The sequence below is a fragment of the Apodemus sylvaticus genome, chromosome 7 (genome assembly GCF_947179515.1).
Source record: "Apodemus sylvaticus chromosome 7, mApoSyl1.1, whole genome shotgun sequence".
NCBI classification, from domain to species: domain Eukaryota; kingdom Metazoa; phylum Chordata; class Mammalia; order Rodentia; family Muridae; genus Apodemus; species Apodemus sylvaticus.
The window spans coordinates 5,117,059-5,144,923 of record NC_067478.1 but is presented as its reverse complement, the minus strand read 5'-3'; the positions used below and the strand labels follow the sequence as shown (position 1 = coordinate 5,144,923).

Genomic DNA, 27,865 nt, shown 5'->3' with positions numbered 1-27,865 from the left:
TGGGGGTTAAGTGGGCACACTCACGACCAGTACACTCTCTTAGGAAGACAAATGTGAAGCCAAAGAGCGGTGTCAGGAACAACTCTGCTCTTCTTAGTTGTATTTTTTGAGACAGGGCCTTTGACCTGATCTGGAGCGTACCACTGCCTGGCCACAGACCCCTCCTGCCTGCTCCCCAGCTAAGACATGGATCTGGGCTTACAGTTACACACCAACACACCTGCTCATACATGGGCTCTGAGCTTTATGCCTGCAAAGCAGGCTCCAGAATTTCTTTTGACATCCAAACTATTTGTGTTGGGGTTTCTTTGGTTAACTGTTTTAGGTTTTGTTGTTGTTTGTTTTAAAATCTTGACGTAAGAGTTGGATATAATTCAGAGTAAGGCTGTTTCGTTATTTGGCCTGCGGAGAGGAGAGTACTGCATGTCCTGTTTGTATGGTAAAAATAAATTTCTCTAGGCCCTCCGTGGGCTTTGGTCGGTGTTGGTCGCTGCCCCATGATGGGAATTGTTTGCCCACGTTAAAGAGGAGACAGGACTGTGAGCTCCAGAAGTGGCAGATCTTTAAGGGACCAGATGTGGTGCCAGCAGCTTTTACCTCTGCTTTTGGACTCTGGTTGCCAGCTTTGGTGAGGAGGAAGTCCAGGACGACACCCTAAGAAATGGCCCCTGTGGGCAGCGTTTAAATGTGCCTGGCTTGTGTTGCTCTTCCTCTCCACACAACTCGAAAATAATGGCAAAAGTAAATATTTGGGACCAGGTTTATTTTGGTCAGGCAAATTCCAGCCTGGTTTCTAAAATTAGAGAATCTGTGGGAAGCACGAGGCTTGGGGCATCCTGCCGGAGAAGTTTGTCTCCGAGCTATTGGGTTCTTTTCCTTCTTGTTGCTGGCTTGAAAACACACGCATCTATCTCAGCTTTCCCTTGCATCTGCCCATCTGTGTAGACCCGAGGCTGGCGGTAGACTGGCTCTACCCAGATAATGTTGGTAGGCTTCCGTGCCCTCGCCTCACAAGCTAATGCAGAGTTGGGCTGCTTGCTGTCTGTCCTTCCCTCCCCCTGCGGGATCAGCCTTCTGAGAGCAGAGCTTTCATCTCATCTCTGGGAAGCATTCACTGACCACCTTCCCCTAGTGGTGTGTACCTGGCAACCATTGAACACATTGTAACTTTCCATTTCTCCCGGGTAACCGTCCCGTTATCCTCCCCTCCGCATTCTTCCGGACTCTGCCCTTCTCTGCTTCCGTGGGCAGTCAGTCAGCTGAGCCCAGGGGAAGCCCAGTCTGACCACCCTGGGTCACCTCATCGCTATCTCTTTGTCCCAGTAGCCAGCACAAAGGAAGTCCCAGAAGACGTTTCTGTTTCCCTCTCCCAGAGCTGTCCTTGACCTGGAAAAGGCCTGCAGGCCCTCCTAACTGGCTTCTAAGCTTATCTTTCACCTGTACTTAGATCCTAAAGCCCTTTTTGTTAAAATGTATCCGAAGCAGGCGCTCGCCTCCACCTCCCACCCTGGCTGTTCCGGGGTGGAAAGCGAGGCATCCACTCCCAGGGCCTTACCCTTCCCTCCCTTCCCGTCCCTGGGCTGGCTTCCTGCTACCACCCTGAATGTCTGTTCCTCGTGAGCCCTTGTCCTAAGCTGTACAATTTATAGCCTCAGTCCTAGGAGCAGAGAAAGTGCTGGCGGCCAGTGGGGGTTGGGAATAGGGACTTGTCAGCCCCTGAAGTGCTTGCTGTGCAAGCATGTGGACTGAAGCTGGGATCTTCAGCACTCATCGTAAAAGTGGGCCATGGCCGTGAGTGCCCATAACACCAGTGCTGGTCCAGGGGGACAGGTGACCAGCCAATCCAGCTGAGTCAGTGAACTCCAGGCTCTGTGATGGAGGAGAGAGAAGACAGAGGCCAGTCTCTGGCTTCCACAGGCATGCACAGGCAAGCACACACGGTGCAGATACTACCTATGCACATACACACACACACACACAAGCAAGACCACATATGCAGATACTACCTACACACATGCACACACATACACACCCACACACATACATATACACACACATGCACAGGCAAGCCCACACATGCAGATACTACACACACACACACACACATATACACACACACACACAGACTTGAGAGTGGGAGGCAACACAAGCGCCCCCATGAGTGTGTGTGTGTGTGTGTGTGTGTACAGGTGGAACAGTTCTCTGAAACAGAAAGCCAGGGTGCTCCCTGTCAGTGGAGACTCTGAGATCTGAGTTGAACAGTCATTCTTGCTGCAGTTCTGCAATAGGTCACAGTCTTATGGTGCTATTCACAAAACAAACTTCCTGTGACACTCAAGGGAAAGCCACATCCTCCCTAACTTGTCCCTTAGCCCCCGACCGCTTCTCCTCCCACTGACTCCTTGACCTCTCTTCTGTACCCACGTAATGCCCGGCTGTTGGGTCTGAATATAGATCCCTCATAGAGACACCCCCAGCCTCTAAAGCTAGTATTCCCTTCCCTCTGCTAACTTTGGGATTTTTTTTCTTTCTTCTAGTTGCATGACATATATAGATTGTTTGTTTGCAATCTTCTCTTTTGTAAAATTTATTTTATGTGTATGTTTACCTGCTTGACTTCTGTGCACCATGTGTGTGCCTCGTGCCTGCAGGGCCAAAAGAGGGCCTGGGACGGGAGTGACAGGCAGTTGTGAGCTGTGAGCTGCCATGTGGATACCAGGAATCGAACCCGGGTCCTCTGGAAGAACAGCCATGGCTCCTTGACTGCTGAGCCATCCCTTCAGACCATCCGACTTTCTCCCAGTCTCATGTAGGCGTTTACAACTACAGCAGCTCTCTCCGTGCCATCTTTGCTCCCGTGTCTTGGTGTGTTGTGGTTTTGTCTATTTCAAGAACTGAGTCTTGGGGTTGCTTCTTTGGCCCCCTGGGGATTGGAGAGTGTGTCGCTTGACTTACACGTGGGTTTCCAGGTTTTTTTTTTTTTCCTGCTGTAGATTCTTAGTTTCATCCCGCTGTGGTCAGGGAAGACCCTCTGTTCGAATCCCCTCTTCCTAACATTCTTAAGACTTGTGACAACACGGATCTGTTCCGAGGAACACTGTGCACGTGCTTGAGAAGAATGTGTGTCCCGAGGAGTCTGCAGCGTTGTGTCTGTGCCTCCCAGATCCACTTGGTCTCATTGTTCTCTCTTCTGTTTTCTTACTGGCGAGTTCCGTTATTCAGAACAGAATTTCAAAATATCATTGTGACGTTGTCTGCTCTTCTGTTGTGTCAGCCTTAGCTTATCTCTGGCCCTCTGATGTTGGGAACTTGTGTAACTGTTATATATCATCCTACTGAATTTAAGGAATGGATGTGCGTGTGTGTGTGTGTGTGTGTGTGTGTGTGTGTGTGTGCAAGGCATGCACATGAGTGTGTATGGAGGCATGCCCGTACTTTCTTCTCTTTCCTTCCCTTCCCAGCTCTCCGTGTCTCTGTCTGTCTGTCTCTGTCTCTCTCTCTCTTTCCCTCCCCCTCCCTCCCTCTAACTCTCCCTCCCTTTCATTGTTTTGCAACAGCATCTCTCGCTGATCATTTTGCCCAGGTTAGTCCCAGGTTCCACGCCTCTCTGACCCTTAAGTGCTGGCGTTTGTTACTTAGGGGCTCCACCAGTCCCAGCTGTTTATGTAGGTGCTGGGACTTCAGGTCCGGCGCTTACACCGATACGCTTTCTTACCCACTGAGCCATCCCCCCAGCCCCTTGACCACATGTGGCCATCTGTCTCCTGTGCCAGCTCTTAAGTCTGCATTGTCCGCCCCTCTGGTTTGGCTCTGCTTGCGAGGGATATATGGGATCTTTCCTCCCATCCTTTGGCTCTTACCTGGAGTGTGCCCTTCTAGGGATTCTGAGAGCGTCTCTTGCCGTTGAATCTTGATTTTTTTTTCTTTCTGAGTTCAGCCACTTTGTGTATTGTGATTGGAGTTTAATCTATTTGTGCTTAAAGTGATTGGTCATTTTGTGTGGCAGTGTGCTTCAGTTCCTTTCTGTTTCTTTAGTCTCCCTTCTATAAGTAGTGTTTGTGGTTACCATGGAGATTACACAGAATGTAACCCAGTAAACAGGGCCACACAACCTTGGCATAGTCTTTAGGCATAATACAACAAAATTGAGTTTTTAAAAAACTTTACTTGAACCTTCGTTTATAACTTCAAATACAATTAACTAGAATCAGTGAATATAAATTTTATGAATTGAAGGCAACTAATCCCCAGTGCTATTTTGTTTTAGAATTTGGTAAGTAACTCTGACATTTGTCTGGAAGTATAAAAGTTTAGGCCTGCCAAGACATTTTCAAATAAAAATTTAAAGAGGGGACTACTGCTATTAAATGTAAAACAATAAATCTGTGCTCACAAGGCTGCATTTTCCTGGCACACAGAGGGGAATAGATTAGGCTAGAATACAGGACAGAACAACAGGCTAAAGGACGGATTGTTCAGTAAATAATAGGATACTGGGTTAGTCTTTAGGAGAAATTGGCTCCCTAGTGTATCCTGAAAAACAGAGGAAACCACAGACCAAAGAGAAATGTTCACTTAACGCACACTAGCAGAGCAGGTGGTACCCGCCTTAGATCCCAGCACTCAGGGGGCAGAGATGGGCAGGGTGAACTCTTTGTGAGTTCAGAAAATCTACACACACACACACACACACATATGCATCCATACATGCGTATGAATGATACTATACAAACACACACATGTATACATACATACATACATACATACATCTCAGGGTTGAAAAGAACCGTGTGTGTGTGTGTGTGTGTGTGTGCACATACATATATATACATATACATACATGTATGCATATATGTGTATATATATGAATGATACTATACACATAAACACATATATACATACATAAATACCTTGGGGTAGAAAAGAACCATATTGTATATACATGCATGTATTTATATGTGTACATATATGTGTACATATATATACACATATATGTACATATATACATATACATATGTGTATATATGAATGATACTACATGCATGCATGCATGAATACATTCATACACACATCTCTGGGTAGAAAAGAACTGTTTCTAAAAGACTGTTATATTTGCAGCTAGGAACATAGCTGCATGGAAAAGTGGTAACCACTTGCACGTGAGGCCCTGGGTTTGATCCCCAGCACCTCAGAAAACAAAGAGGAGGAAAGAAGGAAGAAGGGAGGAAGGTAAAGGAGGAAGGAAGAAGGAAGGAAAGGAAATCTGTTAGAGTTGACTCTGAAAACTTGACATTTTTGCCTCTCCATCTCTATATGTATATGTGTATATATGTCTATATGCCCATCAAATTTTAGCAGGCCTAAATCAGGTGCTATTTCCAACACACAGCACAGTCAGCATGACAGAGGAACCTGTGATATTAACGTCATGTCACTCCCAACTTGACAAAGGAAACTACATATAAAGCACAGACTCCCTCAAAGTGTAGGCTCCCCCTCCCAACTCCCATGATTCTCTAAAGAAATAGAAGCACCCAAAAAGCCCACACAAGAATCTGTGCAGCTTGGAGGACAGTCCAAGAGTACAACTTGAACTCAGCAAGTTACACTTGGCGCCTCTCAAAGCGGCAGAAGCAATGTGCGCTCCACACCAGCGTTGGGCTCCTGTTGGCACAGCAGTGCGGACACCCGTGTGCACATCGCTCATTGACTGACCCACTGGCGGCTTACCCACAAGAACCAAGGACAGTCATCAGGTCTGTTCTCTCCTTCCATGATGGCTTCTGTAGATCTGCCCCAGGTCATCAGGCCCCGGCAAATGCTCTGACCCGCCAAGCCACCCATCTCTCCAGCCCATATGTACACATAATGTACACATGAAGACTGTAGACATAGCATGCACATAAGACCGTATGCCGCATAGTCTTCACAACACTATATTGGCATTCTTAACACTTTCACGAACATACAATACACAATTGTTACTTTAATACATAATACAAAACCTGTACAGTACTAGGAACAACGAACCCCTCCCCTTCCCCCTTTGGTTCTTTATCAAACCTTTCAGGATGCACTCAGCATATAGGACATGAACATGTGTGTATGTGTGTGTGCGTGTGACTTTAGTTTTGGGCTCAGTAGTTTATGAGAGGAGGCTGGAGAGATGGCTCAGTGGGTACCGTTGGATCCAGCTCTCCCCCAACAGACTGCAGGAGCATTTCCTTATTAATGTTATAGTTACTTCCAGTCTTCTGATCATTGACCCAGTCACTAACATCCGGGAATGTCCCCGTAGTCTCAGGTATTTGGACACTTGTTTGGGGAGGTTTAGTGGATGCAGCCTTACTGAAGCAATATCACTGTCAGGGACCTGTGGTGAGGCTCACAGCTAAACTCCTCTGACACTTAGCTTAGCTTTCACTCTCTTTGCTTCATGTTTATGGCTGGAAGATGTGACCTGTTAGCCCCCTGCTCCAGGTACCAAGTCTTTGCTCCACCACCACAGACTCTTCTCCTGAAACTGAAGCCCAAATAAACACCCCCTTTCTTAAGTTGCCTTGGTTGGACTGTTTTATCGCAGCCATGAAAATAACTATTTCAGTGGCTGCTCTGGCAGACCTGTGGTGCACCAGAATTTCTAAGTCCAGGAATATGAACAAGATTGGCAGGTCCCCCCACAAAACACCTTCCAGAGTTTATCCAGCCAGTACTGCTGACATAGGCAGGGCTGGAACAGGTCTGAGATGGTTGTCTGTGCTAACCACACATGTCCCATGGAGAAGGCTCTCTCCTGTGCACCCAGCGCTGTCTGTAGCTGCCATCGGCATTAGGACAGCCCCTCTGTCCGACCTCCACATTGCTTGGATTGTTCCGGCTCTATTCGTCTCCGTTGATGGAAAGCACCTCACAGGAGAAAGGGCTTTTTTTTTATCTCACGGTGCCAGTTCCAGTCCATCCTAGCAAAGAGGTGCGGGGAGCCAGAGCTGGTCACAGGCACAGTGCAGGGCAGAGGGAGTGAGGCGCAGGGCAGAGGGAGTGAGGCGCAGGGCAGAGGGGGTGAGGCGCAGGGCAGAGGGGGTGAGGTGCAGGGCAGGGGGGGTGAGGTGCAGGGCAGAGGGGGTGAGGTGCAGGGCAGAGGGAGTGAGGTGTTCACTAGTTGCCCTGCCAGCTTGCTCTCTCTTACGTGGTTCCGGGTCAACACCAGAGATCCAGCAGGGTTCCTCGATTTCAGGCTGGGTTGTCCCACAGCCATTAAGACAGTCAAGACAACCCAGCCCCCCAGACATGCCCACAGGCCAGCCTAGCCAGACAGTCCTTCAGCGAGACTCTCTTCACACCCATCTTGGGTCAAGTTGACAATTAAACTAATTATCACAAATGCCTCCTGGCGTGTGATGTGTTCCTGTTCTGCCTTTCAAACAAGTCGTTGCCAGTTAGCAGTGGGCAGTTAGAGTGAGGTCACTACCTCCTAAGCTTGGCGGCCCTTCGCTGGATAGCTAGGTTTTGTTGGGTTAATAAGCACAAAAGTGAGACTTATTTTTTTTAACCCCGTCTATTTGATTACTGTTAGATTTAAGCTGTGTTTGTTTCTCTTCCGTGCTTCAAACCTTTTGCATTGCTAGATATCATGGCTCTTGGTGTTAAAAAAAAAAAAAGAAAAAAAAAAGGAAAGAAAAGAAAATTACTGCTCAGTGATGGCTCAGAAGTCAAGTCCCAGCCTCACACAAACCTGGCTTGTCTAACCAGTCCCTGGTCACAGAGACCCAGAAAAGTGCTGAGACAAGGAAGAGTGGGGACCCGTGGGCGTTGTCACTGAGAGGCCGTGCCTGGGTACACACAGTAAGGACTCAGTTCTGCCCACTGTGTGCCCTCCTGCCTCCCATTGTGTTTCACGGATGACTCTAAAGGTGAACTGAGCGCTCAGATGCAGCTGCTGCCCCGGAAATAAGACCCAATATGGGACTGGAGACATGGCTCAGTGGTTAAGAGCACTGACTACTCTTCCAAAGGTCCTGAGTTCAAATCCCAGCAACCACATGGTGGCTCATAACTATCTGTAATGAGATCCAAATGCCCTCTTCTGGTGTGTCTGAAAACAGCTACAGTGTACTTACATGTAATAAATAAATCTCAAAAAATAATAAATAAAAAGATCCAACATGCAGGGAGCACGCTAGGCAAAGACGGGGCGTGTCTGGGAGTCTCTGGTTTCTCATGAGGAAATGGCCCGGTTATAATTGTACTGCGCACCTTGAAGAGCAGAGATGACTTCTATAAAGGACCTCATGCAAACACACTCCACAGATGTAAGTGGGGGCAGAGAAACACAGCTGTCACCCAAGAAGGACGTGGTCGGCTCGCTTCTGAGGAGCCATTGCCAGTGTTGGCGTTGCCGTGGGTGGCTCCTTCAGACTGTCCCGTGGAATTCCCTGGGGAATTTTATCTCGTGGAAATAAAATAGAGGCTGATTGGATATCTCAAACGGCAACTCTTTTCTTGACCAAGTCTTTTGAACTCCGTGGTCTGCAGCCCGGCCTCTCTCCACTCCCATGTCACTGGAACAGAGGGGCAGTTGCGTTTGTGTCTGCTGTTTCGGGGATGGGAAAGGAATGTAACGTATGTGTACACTGCCCAGAATTTCCTGTTAGACGCCCATTCCAGACCGCGGCCTGGGAGGCGGTCTGGAGATAGGAGCCCTTTCTAGGAGGGAAGAAATGGTACATTCATTTCTCTGTTGGCCTCCGGAAAGGGCTCGCCTCACCCTCCTCTTCAGAGGGCGTCTGGCTTTCTCCAGTGTGATGTAGTTGTGAGTTCAGCAGTACTGCGGCGGTCTCTTTAGGGTAGTAATTAATGCGCTCTGCTCTAGCTTCCCTGCGAGTGAAGTCACGCCCTAACTTAAGGCGCGTTTGATGTTTCACTCTGAAGCTGTGGCGTTGTGAACAGCCACAGGAATGCTGCGTATGGAACTTATTGATCTAGATCTGCTATGGATCAATGTTGCACTTGGGGGCGGGGCGGGGCGTATGCAGGTACATACGCCTCCCTTAAGGAGAACGTTGGGCTTCTTGCTCCTTTGCAGGAGACAGGGTCTGAACCTGGAGCTGAGATAGCAGCAGCAAGTCCCAGCAAGCCTCCTGTCTCCATCCCTCACGGGGCCGGGTTTACAGTGCTTTTGAAATGGGTGCTAGGCATGTAAGCTCATGCCCTCATGCTTACCCACTGAGCCACCCCCCATCCCTGGATTACTTATGTTTGATAAGAAGACTCATTTCGTGGGGTTGGGGGGTAGTTTTTGGGTGCTCTAGCACAGCGCCAGTCAAATTGGTACCTTGTTGGAGGAAACCGGAACTGGGTAATAGTTAAAATAGCAAAGAGATTGCATTCCAGACCGTTATAGTCGGGGAGAGAGACACGAGTCTAGATCCTTGGTGGTGTTTGAATATGATATGGACAAGTGGTGTTTATAGCAGAGTGGGGAGATAGGTCATGGGAGGAGACATCGGTGGATAGGGGGGTTCCGGGAACCAGCTGTCAGGATTCTTTGTACGTGTGTGGGTGGGGAAGGGCCATCGCACGGGCATGGGGGTCAGAGGACAAGTTATAGGAGTCAGCTCTTTCCTTCCATCAGGGATTTTTGGGGGATGAACTCAGGTCAGGCTTGACACCATCACCAATTGATCCACTTCTCCGCCCACCCCATCAGGATTTTTGATGAAGACAGTTCTAAGCCATCCCATGAGGAAGGGTGGATATTGGAAGTACTCTGCAGTGAGGGCACAGAGACTTTTGTTAAGACTACCTCGAAGCTCCTTGATAAATGCATGGACAGACCTAGGAACATCTGCAGACCTAGGAGCATGGCTTGACCGAAGGTGCCTTGGCAGTAATATGCTACTTTTCTCTAGACTATGCTGTCCTGGGGGATCCAGGCCCATGCCAGAGAGAGGCAAGCCTCACGTCATGGGAACTAAAGGCAGACCTTAGTGTTTACTGCTGCTAAGATGTCTTTCACCGGGAGGAACTTAATGTTAGAGGTGCTTACATCAAGTAGTAAAGTCAGATGCTGCTAGTTGTCCCAAACTTCTTATTTGTAATTAAATTTGTTCTTGAACCCTTTCACCCCCATCTCCCTATGCCCCGTTCTCCCCACAAGCCTCTCATGTTCACGTCTATTCATCTGGTTCTGTGACCCACTGAGACAAGCCAGTGTCACCCATATGACTGTGGGTTTGGAGATGTCCATCAGGACCTGGTGAGGTCACAACTGAAGACAGTGAATCCCTCCCTCCCAGAATCTGTCAATCACCAGGCATTCTGCGGCTGCGCCCTTGAACTGTTCCTTAGTTGTGCAGAGGTATAGTAGCTAAGATGGGTGAGTCCGAGAGGAGGGGAGGAGGATGGAACAAAGCCATGTGGTAGCCACACAGGGTGGTGGGTACGCAGGGCCTACGTGAGCGCAGACCCCAAAGGCTTAGGTCCTGAAGCCAGGGTGGTGGGTGGTCCTGAAACTTCACACATCCTGACTGTCAGCCAGATCCAGTCAACAGAAAATGAAAGGTCTGTGGTTATGTGGCATGTGGCTGGGCTGGGGACATTTCAACATTTCTGGAAACTGTAAGGACGCCAGAGGATCAGGAAACATAAAACACCGCCCGAAATTGCCCTCTCCCTGTGTAGAGACCCCTCCGCCATAGCCTCCCCCGCTGGCATAAACTCAGCCAAGACTCTAATCACGCACTCTTCAGACTCTGGAGCACCAACCCCATGGTCAGCCTTGGTAACGCTCCTCGTGGATTCCACGATTATGACACTTGGTGACACACTTCATACATGATTTCCTGGGAAGGACCCAAGGCCAAGGCCCCGCCAGGAAGCCTCGCACAAAGCAGATAGGTTTTACTCGCTGCCTTTTATGCTGGCGTTTGCGTATACAGAAATGTTCTCTGCTCTGAAGGTGAAACTCCAAGGGGCCACTTAATGTTCTAAGTTTGGAATCCGCATCACCCAAACCAAAATGGGTCTGCCTACATGTTTTCTCATAAAGCTGGCTGTCTCCACGAGCACAGTCACTCCCTGGGTACAAGCTAAATTCTCACCGTGCACACCGAGACGCTGTCGTTTTTTATTCTGTTTTAAGCGGTCGGTGGGTTCTTTTTCTCCAACATGAGCGTACATCTTTTGCCGCAGGCGCAGTGTGGGGGGAGCTGCTGTTCCCTGCCTGGTGTTGCTCTTTAGGTGGATGAAGTCACACGGCTGACAAGTGAGGACTGAAACTGGGGCTCCCTCCTCCTTCCCGGTACCAACTAGTGCTTTGTTTGAGGGAGGTCTATTGTTTATCTGTTTACTGCACGTGCTCTTATGCATTCACAAGAGTGTCTGTGTGTGTGTGTGTGTGTGTGTGTGTGTGCGCGCGCACACACATGCACGCACGTCAGAGGTCAACAAGGTCAACAGCAAATGCTCTCCTCCATCAGTTTTCCAGCCTGTTTCAAAGAGTTTCTCACTGAGCCTAGAGCTCACCAGTTTGGCTAGATGCAGGGATCCCTCCTGCATCTGCCTCCCCAGTACTGGGAATACAGGCATGCACCACTTCACCGGGGTTTTTACTAGGTGCCAGGGGCCCACACTAATTAATGTACCTGTGACTACAATGCAGCCACATTAGCAACTTAGCCACCTCCCCAGCCCAACAATACTTTTGAATGGGACCAGGATAGGGTGTGGCCTGCAGCATGTGTAGAGGTCAGAGAGGACCTCTGGGAGCTCGCTAGTTCTTCTCCTTTGGTGTTGAGCCGGGGCGTGCCCCAAGCTAGCCAGCTGCTCTTCCATCCTCACCTGCCGCCTGCCTTTCCGCACGTGGGATCCCAGCTCAAATCCCTATTCTTGCACAGCAGGCTCCTTACCCACTGAGCCTTCTCCCCCTCCCGGCCCTGCTGGCAGCCTCCTTCCTAGCTGCTGTCTTGGACTCGCTCACGCTAACCTCCCACACCCTGCTCTCTCCATAACAATGTATGGACTGCTCAAACCTTCTCAGAAGCCGGTCCTCCCTGTCTTGGTGGCAGGGAGACTGAGGAGGCTGAGGCAAGCGGATTGCCACGAGTTTGAGGCAACCCAGTCCAGTGTTAGAATCTAGGTTAGTCAGAGCTTCATGGCAAGAGGCCTGTCAACAACAAACACAAGAACGAAAATTTAAAAAAAGGAGGGGACGAAGAAATCTAATTCCTCTCCCTCTTGAGCACCAGCAGTGCCCTGAACTGACCCACCAAAGCACGGCTCTTTCTGTAACAGATTTTGTATTCAAATTCAGATGTCTCTCATTAGCAGTGACACACCTCCGCCTGTGGAGACAGTGCTCTGAGCCGGCTCTCAGAACTGAGCCTCGCCATCAAACGTTATGTAAACCTAGCACAGACTGGCTCGGGGTAAAAAGGAATCTGGTTTTACATAATTAAAAACTCCACAAGGGTCTAGTCTTGATCACACTTTATCTTGGAGTGCTTTCTCAGCTTTGGCTTCACACACTAGAGGCAAGGGTGTCCTCTTCAGAAGCCCAGCAGAAAGAGGAAACCTTCGACAGCTTTAGCGGGCATCCTGGGTAAGACCCTTCCTGGCCTGAGTTCAGTTGCGTGGGCGGTGGTTGGAAGGTGAGGTAGAAGGTCGCTAAGGAATACAGAGCAGCTTTTTACTCAAAAGCTCAGTTGAGCTCTAGCAGGTGGACACTGTCAGACGGATACCACCAGTAACTGGCATTATCATAATGATGTCACCTCCTGCTACTCTACCCAGAGAAACCAGGGAGACATCCTGAAGCTCCCATCCTGTAGGATCAGGGGCTCATTTCCTCTAAGAAAAAGGTAGCCCCATGGTGGTAGTGACTGTGAGCCTTATTGGTGGATGCTTCTAGAAGTCTCCGGCCCTGTGGGGAGAGAGGCCCACATCCGTAGGCGGGAAGCAGCCAGTGGTGATGTCTACAAGGAAGCAGGAAGGCATATCTGGAATCACAACCTGTTATCTGTGTCACACTCCCTCCAGGAGACGCATGGGGACCATGTGTAAGACCATACTCACATCCAGCCTCCCCACCCCCACACCGGCCATTCTGTTCTGCTCATGTCTCCTTAGGGAACTGAAGATATTTGAGTCATAGAATTGTTTGCTGCCTCGGCCAACAGTCTCCCTTTATTCACCTTAGGAGGCCTGACCATTGGGGGGCGGGGGCAAGGAGGAGAAAAGGACGGACAAGATGCTGGGCTCAGCCTTGGGCATGGCTTCATTATCACAGTGGAGGAGGAGAGAGGTGGTTCTTCATGGCTTGTGCTGCCCTGAGCCTCGGGGAAACGGCAGTCATGGCATCTCAGGGCACCTAGATAGGAGAATGTGCTAGATCTGCTGGTCTCCTTGAGTGTTCCTCCCTGGTGCTCCTCCTCGAGTGCTCTTCCCTGAGTGCTCTTCCCTGGTGCTCCTCCTTGAGTGCTTCTCCTTGAGTGCTCCTCTCTGGTGCTCCTCCCTGGTGCTCCTCCTTGGTGCTCCTATCTGATGAACAGCATAGGGACAGGAGTTCCTGGGCCAGCTGTAGGCTGGGCAGGAACAGCGCTCAGCAAAGAGCTAAACAGGGCCCTCAGAGGGAAATGAAGTGCAACAGGGTGGGGAGGGCGCGTGGACGCTGCCTCTTCTCTCTTGAGAACCATGTTTTCTCTGAAACAGCAGCCAGAAGAAGGCACTACACACTCAGCCCCTCCCTTTACCTTCCCCACTCTGCACCCAGAGTTGAAAGCAACCGAATAGAATTATTTCCCGAGATTTGTCTAGTTTTGCTTCTAAAGTACAGTTTATATAACCAAGACCTGTTATGGTAAGTGCGTCTCTCAGCCGGCAGATGCCAGTAGAAAGAAAAACATTTACTTTCGTAATATCCAGCCTTGATCCAGAACTTAACAGCAGAATCACTTTTTTTCTACCAAGCAAACATCAGAAAAAGCCAATGAGATGGCTCTTCGGGTAAAGCTTCGGGTAAAGCTTCGGGTAAAAACTGGCGACCTGAGTTCAAGCCCATGACTCCTCCAGCCTGCACACACGCGCACGCACGCGCGCGCACACACATACACACACACACACACAGAGAGAGAGAGAGAGAGAGAGAGAGACTAAATAAATAAATAATGCATTTTTAATAATAAAAGAAGAAAGCAAATAAGCTAAATAAACTCTTAAATAAAAGTATTTTAAAGGCTCATTCTATTTTTAGTTATTTATCTATGTGTATATGCAGTGCCACAGAGGTCAGAAGAAGGTGTTGGATTCTCTGGAGCTGGAGCGGTTAGGCACCTCCAGCACGAGTCCTGGGAGCCAAACTTAATTCTTTACAAGGATTTTATGCAGTGCTGAGCCACCTCTCCAGCCCTATAAAACACATTCTTTTTCAAGAAAAGAAAGACTACTGATTGATAACTCAAGAGCTAGCATTTATTGTTTGCTGTTATTAGACTCTATTCTAGGCACTTAACATAAAACATATTAATTCTCATGTCAAACTCGTGAGACATGGCTATTCCTAATGGCCTGAGAACTTAGCCCAGGTCCCATACTATTTCTGGTCGAGCCATCCTCTGCAGATCACATGGTAGGCTTAGCTGCTGTGCTGGTCTGGTCATATGGAGAAGTCGCAGCGATCCAGGGACAAAATGACGAGGGTCTCTGCCTGTGCAGGAGAGGAGCAGAGAGCTGGAGACAGATTTAAGAGTGACATTGGCTTCAGAACGGCTTAATGAGAGAGGATGGGATAAAGATCAGACTGGGAGACTGATACGCGCCCTGGGCCAAGAGGGGAGACCGTGACCTCCCTTTAGGGATGCAGGAGGGGAAGGACCTAGGAGAGGTCCAGAGGTGTCCACCCCACAGGTTGGATATACTGACTGAAATGTGGGAGAGAGGTCTGGACCGGACGTTCCAGCCACTCAGACACCGGTCTTAAGGAAATATTTCTGTTCCCTGTCTAGCCTGAGTTGAGAGTGACCCACCAGCCCTGGAGTTCTTGGGAAATTAGGAGGGCCCAGAGCTTCCCCTACTTAACACGAAGGGAACCCCCGCCCCCCAAAGCAGCTTCTCCCTTCGTCGGGAAGGGAGGCAAGGAATCCGGTCCACACCATCAGCTCCTGCTCCTCACAGATTCTGCTGGTTCTCTAGATGGAGTGATGCAGCGCTAGAAATTACAAGTGACCAACTGGTTCCCAGTTTCAAGTTTATTGATTGATTTATTATACAAGCAGTTTGTTAATGGTGCTGAGAAAGAGAGTTCTGTCAGCCAAAGATGAGTGAAATCAGCCCACTGGGAACCGGGTCCTCGCAGGCTGCTCATGGGCCTCCAAGCTGCAAGCGGCCTATGTCAGAGGAGTGAGCCACCAGCCGGAAACCAGCGCCCGTCCAACTGTTTTTGTTTGTTTGTTTTCTGCCCAGGGTTAAATCTGAGTGTAACATAAATATTTAAACTCCCAAAGTAACAGTCAGGCTCTCTAATCAATCACTTGTATTAAATACAGTTTATTACTACGCCTTCCTCTCTGCTTGGCAAGCCCCCTGCTTTTTAATCAGACCTCAATTGTCTCAAGATTTGCCTTCAGCGGGGCGCTTGGGAAATCACACATTTGGAAACAGGCCCATTCGGGCTCCACTCCGGCACCAGCAAGTACGAGGTGCACCCTTTGAGCAAAGGTGGAAGCAACAACCCCACCCCACCCCACCCCCATATCTTCTGGCAGTCTAAGCAGCCTACTAGAGGTGGTGTGTGACATCATGGTCTATAGAGGTCAGCCTCTGCCCTCAGTGATCATGACAGCAGCCATTATATTTTCTCTCCACTCATAGCCAGCTAGAGAGCCATCTACCGCTTGGTCCAGTGGTCTAACCCAGCCTTTGAAATGAAAACACTAGGGTTCTGAGACATACTCAAGGACTCATGAAGAAGATAGAAACAGCCAGCCTGCCCAGGATATATGAGTCTAAAGTTTATCTTTTTCTTAAGGTGTGTATGTATGTGTGGTGTGGGTGTGTATGTGTATGTATGGTGTGTATGTGTCTGTATGAATGTGTGTGTGCATGTGTATGTGTGTGTATGTTGTGTATGTGTCTGTATGTATGTGTGTGGTATGTGTATATGTGTGTGGGGTATGTGTGTGTGGTGTGCATGTGTTGTGTGTGTGTGTGTGTGTGTGTGTGTACAGGAACACAGAGGTCAAAAAAAGTGCATCGGTTTCTTCCCCATCAGCCTCTGCTTATTTTCTTTAGGCGTGGTTTCTCTGAACCTAGGGCTTGAGTTTTCTCAGTCAGGCTGAAAGACAGTGAACCCCAGTTACCCTGTCTCCCACCCTCAAATAGGGATTACATGTGCTACAAGGGTGTTCAGCTCTGGACTCTGGTCCTCATTATCGTGTGACAAGAGCTCCTAAGCATGGAGCCACTTTCCCAGCCCCTAAGGAGCATCCTCAATGAGTAAGAATCGTACATTTATGTTTGCGGGACCACAGACCAACCACCTCTGAACACTTGCTTGGAAATCACCTTCTGCGAGCCCCCTATCTGCACGTGTTTGGGTTTGTCGGTACCAGGCAACCACTCCTAGGGTCTTGTGATCACTTAGGAGCAAAGATACTGAAAGTTCACACAGCGCCTCGTGCCAGATGGCTTGTGAGGAGAGACATGTCCTCACAGTGACTCTGCGTTTAAACCATTTCCCACAGTGTCTGTTTCCCCACTAACCCTCAGCTTGGTCCCTTCCCTGTGGCTTCTGCTCAGGGCCCTGCAGACCCACCCAGCCCTGGTATGAGGCAGAACTGCCCCAGCCACATTCCCAGGAAAAGGCTCTGGCTCCTGCTGGAGTCAGTCTTCTGCCCTGAGGTGTGCTTTCTTCTGGGCCAGATTTTACCTTTCTGACTAGTGGCAGCTTGTCCTGAGATGGATAAACAGAAAGACCCTTCCCTCCCTCTGGGGCCTCCAGCCAGGAGCGGCCAGGACACTGCACTGCCCTGGATGGAGAGACCCGTTTCCTGGCCTTCCGAAGCACATGGTCTCTGCATCCAGTCTCCCGGCATACCTCTACAATGGATGCCTCAGCTTTGATCTTGGGGGGAGGGGAGTCAGGTCCCCTTTTTGGCAAACAACTGACTTTAAGAAAGGGGTTCCTATGTGCTCCTAAATGGTTTTGTCTTGAACTCATAAAGCCTACGGTCCCTATAGTGCACAGGAAGTGCCCAAGATCCAAGTTCAGAAGTGGCTCTTGCTTGCTGCCCCGTGTGAGGATGCTTCTGAGAGAGTCAGAACTAGTTTGTTCACGAAGAGACTGGTTTGGAAGTAGTGCTTCCTACACGGTAGGAACGCCTTACTTGGTAGCACTCGGGCGACGGTGGCCCTGAGGACCTTGGGAGCAAGCCCCACTGAAGTGAGCAGGATCTGTACAGCCTGTGGGGCTCCAGGCAGGGCCCCTGTGGTCGGGGCTGAGGAGACAGCCGCACCCTGCAGGACTCTCACAGTCGCTCTTTCTCTCCCCAGCTTCCCAGCGCAACATCAGCCTGAAGAAGCAGAGGGGTCGGAGCATCCTTAGCTCTTTCTTCTGCTGCTTCCGAGACTACAATGTGGAAGCCCCTCCACCCAGCAGCCCCAGCGTGCTGCCGCCGCTGGTGGAGGAGAACGGCGGGCTTCAGAAGGTCAGTGCTTGTGGAAAATGATAACCTGATAACCTAAAACTGCAGTAGTCTATGTGCCCCACCTCGACACATTCCCTCACAGGAGCCTGAGACATGCATATGCCGCCATTTAAGACTTGGTTCCATCTTTTTAGGTAATGAGTATCGCTGGTCTTCGCATCTAGCACCTAAAGAACATGTATAGGGGAAGTTTAATGGCAGTGAGAGGGCTCAGCTAGTAAAGGGGCTTGCTGCCAAGCCTGATGACCCGAGTTCAAGCCCCATCACCCACATGGAAGAAGGAAAGAATTGATTCCCACAAGGTATCCCTGATCTCTCCATGCACACTGTGGCTTACACACACACACACACAAACACACACACACACGATAAATGTAATTTTTTAAGAAACATTTCCTTTTTTAAAAAGATTATTTACTTATTTTATGTATAGTGAGTACACTGTAGCTGTACAGATGGTTGTGAGTCATCATGTGGTTGGTAGGGATTGAACTCAGGACCTCTGCTTGTTCCAGTCCAAAGATTTATTTATTGTTATATCTAAGTACACTGTAGCTGTCTTCAGACACACCAGAAGAGAGTGTCAGACTGCATTACGAATGGTTGTGAGCCACTATGTAGTTGCTGGGATTTGAACTCAGGACCTTTGGAAGAGCAGTCAGTGCTCTTAACCGCTGAGCCGTCTCTCCAGCCCCTGATGAGTACAATTTTAAAAGGAACCAGTAGCAGGCATAGAAATAGGAAAAATAAGATAGAAACAGAGCAGAGCACACGATGAGTATAATTGACTTTAACTACCTTGAGTGATAGCAATATCTGTTTAGCAACAGCCAGGTGAAAGGTTTGGGGACACAGCTCTGTCGTAGAGTGTTTGCTGGGGGTGTGTGTGTTAGATTGTCATAATAGGTCAAAACCCTAAACCACCCACGGGCTGTCTGACAGACACATCTGAAACAAAATGACTCAGAACAGTTACGAATATAAGGATAAACAGAGAGCATGCCGGGACAAGCAAAGAAACCAGGTTACATTAATCTCGGTCAAAATGGGATTCCAGGTAGAGAAAACAAACAAACAAACAAAGGCACTGAGAAAGACACAGGTGACATCCACCTAGGACTGCAGGCAGGCACTCATGCAATGTAAACAAACAACATAGATGGATGGCAAGAGACAAAGCCAGAGGGCTGGGCTAACATTAGCTCAGCCTCAGAGGTTCCCAGCACTCGCTGCCCTAACAGCGGGAGGACTAGGGTGGTTCCCAGCGCCTGTGTTGGGCAGTTCACAGCAGCTGGAAACTCCAGTCCAGGGGAACTGATGCGCTCTTCTGGCTTTCATGCATGTGCACACACACTAAATGTTTAAATAAGAAAAATACACAACTAGTCAAGTGTGTGATCTAGCAAGACATCTGATTGTGTTGACGTATGGCTCAAAATATTTGGAAAAAATCTTTGATGTAGCCAAACATGCAAGCTAAAACAACCCTTTTCCTGTCTGTCAGGTTTTATAGGTGATATAGGTTTGGGGTGGTAGTGGAGGCTTCAATGTAGCATCAAGTAGTATAAAGGAGGACGCCAACTGGTTTACATTTCCAAGGGGGCATTTGGCAGTATGGAATTAAAATCTTGAGAGTATGCTTGCTGGTTGGGCTGGAGAGATGGCTCAGCGGTTAAGAGCACTGACTGCTCTTCCAGAGGTCCTGAGTTCAAATCCCAGCAACCACATGATGGCTCGCAACCATCTGTACTGAGATCTGACTCCCTCTTCTGGAGTGTCTAAACACAACAACAGTGTACTCACAATAAGTAAATAAATATTTTTTTTTTAAAAAAAGAGCGTGTCTGTTGTTGATGAAAGCATTATTATTTCACAGAAAAAAATGTCATTATGAATGTACAGAGATTGAATGAACAATAAAATACTGTCTAGAATAGCTTATGAAGACTTAGGAAGGTACCTGATGCTGACCTCTGACCTTACATACACACACACACACACACACAAACACACACACACACACACAAACACACACATACACACACACACACATGTATGTACGTGTACACACACACAAGTATGTACATACACATATGCACACACATACACAAAGCTAACCTTGTGCCAGGCAGTGGTGGTGCACGCCTTTAATCCCAGCACTTGGGAGGCAGAGGCAGGTGGATCTCTGAGTTCGAGGCCAGCCTGATCTACAGAGTGAGTTCCAGGACAGCCAGGGCTACACAGAGAAACCCTGTCTCGAAAAACCAAAAAGAAGAGGAGGAGGAAGAGGAGAAAAAAAGGAAAAAAAAAAAGAAAAAAAAAAGAAAAGAAAAAAGGAAACAAAGTTAGCCTTCTGGAAGGCAAGGGAGGTACATTTTTAGACACATAATTATTTCAAGGACATTAAAAAAGGAAAAAAAAGGTTAGTTACTTAAAAGAATGACATCATAGCCATACAGTCAGATGCTGTCTTGGCTAAGAATTGCATAGCCCAAAGAGTGGCCTGTCGTGGTTATTAACATAAAGAAGTACTTAGAGTAGAGCTGAGGAGAAGCCCTGTTCGCAAGCCTGACTGCCTGGGTTCGGAGCTCCACCCACATTAAAGCTTCACTGCGGTATTTGCAGTCCTGGGAGATGCACTGCTGGGAGCAGGGCCTCAGCAAGGGCTTGTGGGCCAGCCAGCCTGCCGCACACCGCAGGAACCACAAGCAAGACTGGGAAGAGACAAGGCAAACGCTTGTCTTCTGTAGAGCCCTAAGACTGAAATGGCAGCCCCAGTAGAGGCCCGTGGACACGCCGGGGAAGGGCTTAAACTGACCACTACTGTGGCAGGCCCTGGAGGAGCTGCATGGCGAACTGAATGGCTTCGTTCCCTGTAGCCTGGCATCTGATAGTGCGGGGCTTCCTCTGCCTCTGCTGGTTCGTGGAAACAGGGCTCCTCTGGACTTCTCGGGGTTTCTCATTCCCCAAAGATCCTCATGGACAGAGTGGCCAGCCATGATCAGAACACACAGCCTTACACAAGCAAAGGAAAAGGTAGCCTCAGCTGAGAGGTCCACGTTGAAAAGCTGGCACCTGAGACTCCTTCTGGGGGACAGTGGGGAAGAGAGAAGCTGGCCTCCAGCATGCTCAGGACAGCCAGCCTCGGCCGACAACTCAGAAGCCATTCCGGGGCACAAGAGACTTGTGGGACTCAAATCTCCGCAGTATTAAACACAAAACCTTAAAAAACCAAAAACAAACAAACAAAAACCAAGGGAGAAGAGAGAACAGCCGCTTCTGAGAACTGAAAGCGAATTCTAGAAACAAAGTAGAAGAGATATTGTAGAACTCAGACCAGAAGCACAAAGACAGAGATCCTGAGGGAGGAAGAGGAGCCAGAGACCGGAACATCGGATCGGAAGGAAAAGTAGAGGCAGCGCTTGTAGGTTTTTGTTGGTGTTTGTTTTTTGTTTCTTTGTTTGCTTTCTTGAGCTGAAAGAGACAGGTTGCACCTGCCATCGAAAAGTTAGTTTTTAATACATTTTTAATATTTATTTACTTATTGTATGTGAGTACACTGTTGCTATCTTCAGACACTCCAGAAGAGGGCATTACAGATGGTTGTGAGCCACCATGTGGTTGCTGGGATTTGAACTCAAGACCTCTGGGAGAGCAGGCAGTGCTCTTAACCGCTGAGCCATCCCTCCTGCCCCAAAGTAACCTATTTTACAAGCTACCAGACCACAGTTTTCTCCAGGGAAAGCAATCGTATTCATGGCGGGCTTCTCATCAGCAACCGTAAAGGACAGAAGGCTATATGAGGTGTGTACAGGTCACCGGAAGGAGCACACACTGCAGAGCAGAATGTGTGTGTGTCATCTCCTAGCCCCGGGCTGGGAGATGCTTTGTAGGCATGAATGTCTGAGTCCAGATCGTAATTTCTCCGTGGTTGCTGAGGATAAACGGAAGCATAGCTTGAAGACAGCGCAGAGCCGGGCAGAGTGAACCAGATCCTGCTGACCGGTGACCAAGGCTACATCAGATGCTTCGGCGATTCAGCTGGACACCGTTACCAAGAATATATCTGCCATCAGATGGGCATGATTTGGGCAAGAAGGAAAATTGACAACCAATGACTTAAGCTGATCATTTTCTCCCTGCAAAGCCTGTGTCAGGCAGGCCTAGCCTGGGCTAGGTCCCATGATGACGGCAGAGACCCAGACCGTGAACGATTCCATTTGGACATCTGTCTGCTCGGCCGTCCCTGGTCTCTGTGCCTGTACCCTCGTAGCCGTTATGAATTCTAAGCACCAAGCCTCAGACATGGGATCTACGTTCATGGAAGTGGGGTGGGCGGTACCAGCCATGAGTCACTGCTTTCGCGGGAAACCCAGGACTTCGTCCCAGGGCTGCCCAGTCACAGCAAGGAGAGCACACAGAGAAATTCAGCCAAAATGAAGACTGAACAGTGAGTCAGTGGGCCAGTCACCATGAGCGCAGTGTGCTTCAGTCACAGCCTCCAAACCTAAGAGGCCTGAACAGTACAAGTGGGGCCAGCAAGGTGGCTCAGTGGGTAGAGGTGCTAGGCTTCGAGATCTGAGTTCTGTCCCATAGGCAGGGGAGACCTGACGTCCACGCACTCACAAGCAAGAGCATGCAGGTGTTCACCCCCTCGCACACATGCATACGAAATAGATAGCAGTTAACTTTGGGGGTGCTGGAGGGATGGCTCAGTGATTAGGAGTTTGTGCAGAGGATCCAGTTCCATTCCTAGCACCCATATACTGGCTCCCAACGGTCTATAACGCCATCCAGTTTCAGGGGTTCCGGTGCCCTCTTTTGACCTCTACAGACTGCACACATATGGTTCACAAACATACATGCGCACAGAATAACACAAACACATAAGTCTTTCTTAAAGTTAATTTTTAAGAGTAGTTTGAAGAGTTATTAAAACGTTTATTTTTTTTCTGGTCTGAAGAGATGGTTCAGTGGTTAAGAGCACTGACTGTTCTTCCAGAGGTCCTGAGTTCAATTCCCAGCAACCACATGGTGGCTCACAGCCTTCTGTAACAGAATCTGATGCCCTCTTCTGGTGTGTCTGAAGACAGTTTACTTACATACATAAAATAAATAAATAAATAAATCTTTTTTTAAAAAAGCATTTATTTTTCTCTCATCCATTACTTGTCACAGGCTAGCTGCATCTTCTGTGGAGACACAGTGAGTCACAAATCTAATTTAAATCATTCTAGTCACATTTCAAAAAAATATTTTTAAGCAAATGATATTAATTTTAGTAATATTTTACTTAACCCAATATGCTCAAGGTACTCCAACACGGGAGATCAATAGGCTAATATTACTGAGACTATTTCTTTTGCGGGTGGCAAGGTTTTTTTTGCTTTGTTTTGTTTTGTTCTGTTTTGTTTTGTTTTTTGAGACAAGGTTTCTCTGTGTAGCCCTGGCTGTCCTGGAACTCACTCTGTAGACCAGGCTCGCCTTGAACTCCGAGATCCACCTGCCTCTGCCTCCCAAGTGCTGAGATTAAAGGCGTACCCCACCACTGCCAGCGACCATTTCTTTTTTATCTTACCAGTTCAAGAACTAATGTGTGTATCTTATACTTGCTTCATATCTTAATTTGGGCTAGCCACATGCCACGGGCTCGGTGGCCACCTATGAGCTGTCGGGGGTGACAGATCAACTCATCACATCCCTGGACCTCAAGGATGGTGGCCCAGCACCTCGCCTTCCTTGACTGTCACGGTCCCCTGCAGGTTTTGACTCAGAAGCAAAATGCATTTCGACTCTGGAGGCTGAATCCAGACACATAGCTATCCCTAACTTCAAAGGCACTGGGGTACAACCCTGCCAGGGACCCTGAAGAGAAGCTGGGACTAGCTAAAGACTGACTAATGCCTGTTACAGTGAGAAGTTTCTTGTTTCCTTAGTAAGCACATGAAATCACTTGTTTCCATAGTAAACACAAAGAAAGACCAATGGAGAAGTCTTCCTGAGGAGGCAGCGTTAGTTAGAATCAGAACAAGCAGAAATCAGTCAGATACATTAGGAACTGGAGAGCTGACTCAGTGGGTAAATTAGGAGCACTTCCTGGTCTTACAGAGGGCCTGGGTTTGGTTCCCAGCATCTTGGTAAGGCTGCTCACAACCATCTCTAACTGCCCTTCAGGGATCTCACACACTCATCTGACTGCAGGCGTCCACAGGCGCCACACCCATGCACACAAATCGAAATGGGTCAACTTTAAAAGCATTAAACACTGGAAAGACATTTACAGTGAAAGGGGGTTTAACACAGGCATGTAACGGCCCAGCCATCCTTCTGTATGATCAAAAAAATGTGGCCAACTACAAGAAGAAAACGATGGTAAAATCAAGATTAAAAAGCTATTCTGTCTTCTGAAAATGAACAGCAGACAACGCAGACGATTCACTGGTGGGTTCTGGCTGGTGGGATAAAACTGGGAAATGAACGCTGTTATAAATATGGAGATGTTATAAATTTAACCTTGCTTGTAGATGATGTCACTGTTTACATAGAGACCCAAAAGAGTATAAAAATGGATTCCAATGGCTGAAAGATTCTGGTCTGCTTGCTCCTGCGTGCTTCTGGATAAGCATTTGAATGGGAGGGAAAAAATATAAAGAATTGAAACACTTAAGGAAGAGACCCCGGAAGACAGCTTGCCTGGCAGATGTCAGTCCTCGGTGTGTATAGCGATCAGGACCATATAAATAAGATGAGAGCCCACTGTGGCTCATATCCTGGTCCCAGTTCCAAGCAGCTCTCTCCATACACTTCTCTCTCTCCCTGCTTAAAGCTATTGCTGTGGGTGGGGACCAGTGAGGCGCCTCAGCAGGAAAAAGCTTTGGCTACCAAACCCAACATCCTGAGTTTCATTCCTGGGGCCCACATGGTGGAAGGAGAGACTCAACTCCTACAGGCTGTCCTTTGACCTCCACACGTGAAGGTGGCACACTCCCACAAGCACATACAAAATAAAATCAATAACTAGATAGAATAAAAATACTTCGCTGTGCAAAAGTGCCCTTAGTGATGGGAACCTGTGTCCTTGGTCGTCTCTGGAGATAAACAGCTTTTAAAGGCAGTCCTTCGGGAGCTAACGCTAGGCTCACTCAGAATTCCTCTTCATTCATGGGCTGCCTCTATTTGATTTGCCAAAATGGCTTTTTTAAATAATTTAGTTTTATGGGGAAGCAAAGAGAAGGCTCAGGAACTTGACTGCTCTTCCAGAGGCCTAGACTTGGATTCCCAGCACCCAAGTGGCAGCTCAAAACCTTCTATAACTCCAGTAATAAGATCTGACACTCCTCGTCTCCATGGGCAGCAGACATGCACATGATACACAGACATGCAAGCAAAACACCATACACATAAAATTAAAATAGACATCTAGATTTTTTAAAAAGAATTCAGCTACCTTATCGTAGTTAAATCTACAGTGGAGTATTGTCTGCGTAACAGATGCATGGCCTATTGGTTCATGTGGGCAGGGAAAGCTGACTCCAGAGGACCCTCTGCCCTTCTCACTGAGTCCCACCGGTACCCGCAGAACACAAGGCTAAGCCTCGTAGATTTCAGACCTGACTCCTGGAGTCTCCAGCACAGTAGAGAAGATGGAAGGCCGTGGACAGAACGGGACAGGTCACTGCTCAGACACCATCCACCCTGAGTATTTACTTCGCCCTGGAAAACAGAAGGTTCAGAACCTTGTCCAACCTGCTTCTGCAGCAGCATTTTAAGCTGACTGTCACTAGGCCATCTTGGCTCTATCCTGGACCTATAGGCCAACAGCATCCAGAAACTAAGAGGACTCCATCCTGGAAGATTTCAATGGCGGTGACCATGGAAGACCCCAAGAGTAAGGCATCATAGAAGAGATTACCAGAAATACAAATACACACATGCCCATACACACATATACGATAGCACACACACACACACACACACACATATACCATACACATTCCCATATACAATAGCACACACACCATACACACATACCATATACATGCAATACACATACCCCATACACCATACACCCACACCCACACAGACACACACAGACACACACACCATACACATTCCCATATACAATAGTGCACACACCATATACACATACCATATACATACAATACACATACCCCATACATCATACACACAGACACACACCATACACACATTCCCATATATAATAGCACACACACCATACACACATACCATATACATACAATACACATACCCCATACATCATACACACAGACACACACCATACACACATTCCCATATACAATAGAACACACACCATACACACATACCATATACATACAATACACATACCCCATATACCATACACCCCCACACACACACCATACACATACACCCATATACAATAGCACACACATATCATACACACATCACATGTACATATACCATATCCACACATACACCATACACATTCCAATATACAATAGCACACACTATACACACATACCATCTACACACAATACACATACCCCATACACCATACACCACACCCATACACACACAATACACACACCCTGATACACACATACCCCCATATACAATATCTCACACACCATATACCCACACCCTACACTCATATACACACCCTGTACACACACACCCTATATACATAAATGTACATATACCATCCATACACCTACTGTCCTCAACCGCCCCCACACACACATGTGCATACACACATACACATCTCATATACACACATGCACACACATATCTCATACACACATTTGTGTGCACACACACGCAGTCCTCATTCCCACATACCTGTGACTGGGCACATTATGTTGTTGTTGCTGTGTTCCCTTGGTCTCTCCACACTCAGCTCACCTCATGACAGGTGTTTCTGAAGCTGACTGAGTGGGACTCCGATGTCTTGCTGGAGCAGGGCTTCCTACATGTCTTTGCCTCCAGGAGTCCCTGCAGTGCCTAGAGATCTTTCCCTGCTCTGCGAGACATCCTGGTGAGACAGCCCAGAGATGCTCTTTACCAGTTAGCGGACATCCTCACCTGTCTGGCCTAGCTCAGCATCACTGCTCTAAAGGGGCCCAGACTTAGGAGCATTTGGTTGTATCTGCCCCACTGACAGCAGCGATCTGCTCCTGAGTCTAAATGTTGAGAGTGGTATTATTTAGAAGCTTCTGGAATGAAGTTTCCTGCACAAGTTGTTGAACACCGGGATTGGATGAGCGTGTGCTGTTGTGTGGGAGAGCCACAAAACTCTCCTCTCGTAGAGCCTGCTTAGAGCTGTAGAGAGAGACCCAAGAGGGGCCTCCTCCTGGCAAAGGAAGGACTCAGCAAGGTTGTCTTCAGAGAAAAGAGGAATTGTAGTGGCACCACAGAGGTGATGTCTAGAGGCCAGAGATAATCAGGAGGTGACTATGCAGGTCTCAGCCGAGCTACCCGGAGGTGCCAGCTGCCTGCCTTTGCCATCAGGTTTGGCCTTCACAGGAGACCATGACACCGGTGACCTCACACCTTGGTAACCATGGACACTTCTTTTCACAAATCCTCTAGTCGGAGACTTGAAGAGGGCATCTCCCAATCGGGCCATATGAAGACGAAAAAAGAAAGCAAGAAAATAAATAGAACATTTTTTCTTGCATTTACATTTATCAGTGGTACAGTGAACTGTTACTGCCAGCCAGGCTTGCAGGGGCTGGCATTCTGGACTGAGGCTGCTTGAGGCCCTTATTTGGGGCGTGAATATTCTTAACACCCTTCGTGAATACAGGTTCTGTTTTCCTTAAAGAGAGAGCTACATCTGGGCCTAAGAGGGAACTTCTTGTACCTTGCCCTGTCCCCTTTCAAGTGCTCTCTCCTGTGCCTCACGGCGGACCTGGCGAGGTCATGTAATCTCATCGGCCTGTCTCTCTTTCCCTGTCCATGTTAAATTGATGCTGTCTTCTTAGTGGGGTTAAATGCTTAAAAATAAGAGACAAACTGGCTGTTCGGTGGAGAGCAAAACCTGGGTGTTCGTTCTTGTTTTTAAGTTGGAGTCAGATTCCTAGGAGCAGGGCAGATACTGTTTAAACACACAGGCTGTGGGCCTCCGAAACCCAGCCTCCAAGTCTGGGAGGGTCTGGAGGCAGCGC

The 27,865-nt window shown here is 48.3% G+C and overlaps 1 protein-coding gene across 2 annotated transcripts in view; it reads left to right on the top strand.

Moving 5' to 3' along the window:
• Ctdspl (CTD small phosphatase like) overlaps positions 1 to 27,865 on the top strand; it is a 123,613-nt gene that overhangs the window by 71,481 nt on the left and 24,267 nt on the right. For both annotated transcript variants that reach the window (XM_052187012.1, XM_052187011.1), the window contains exon 2: positions 17,545 to 17,699. In XM_052187012.1, the coding sequence (XP_052042972.1) occupies positions 17,545 to 17,699 (155 nt within the window). The remainder of the gene's footprint in view (positions 1 to 17,544; positions 17,700 to 27,865) is intronic.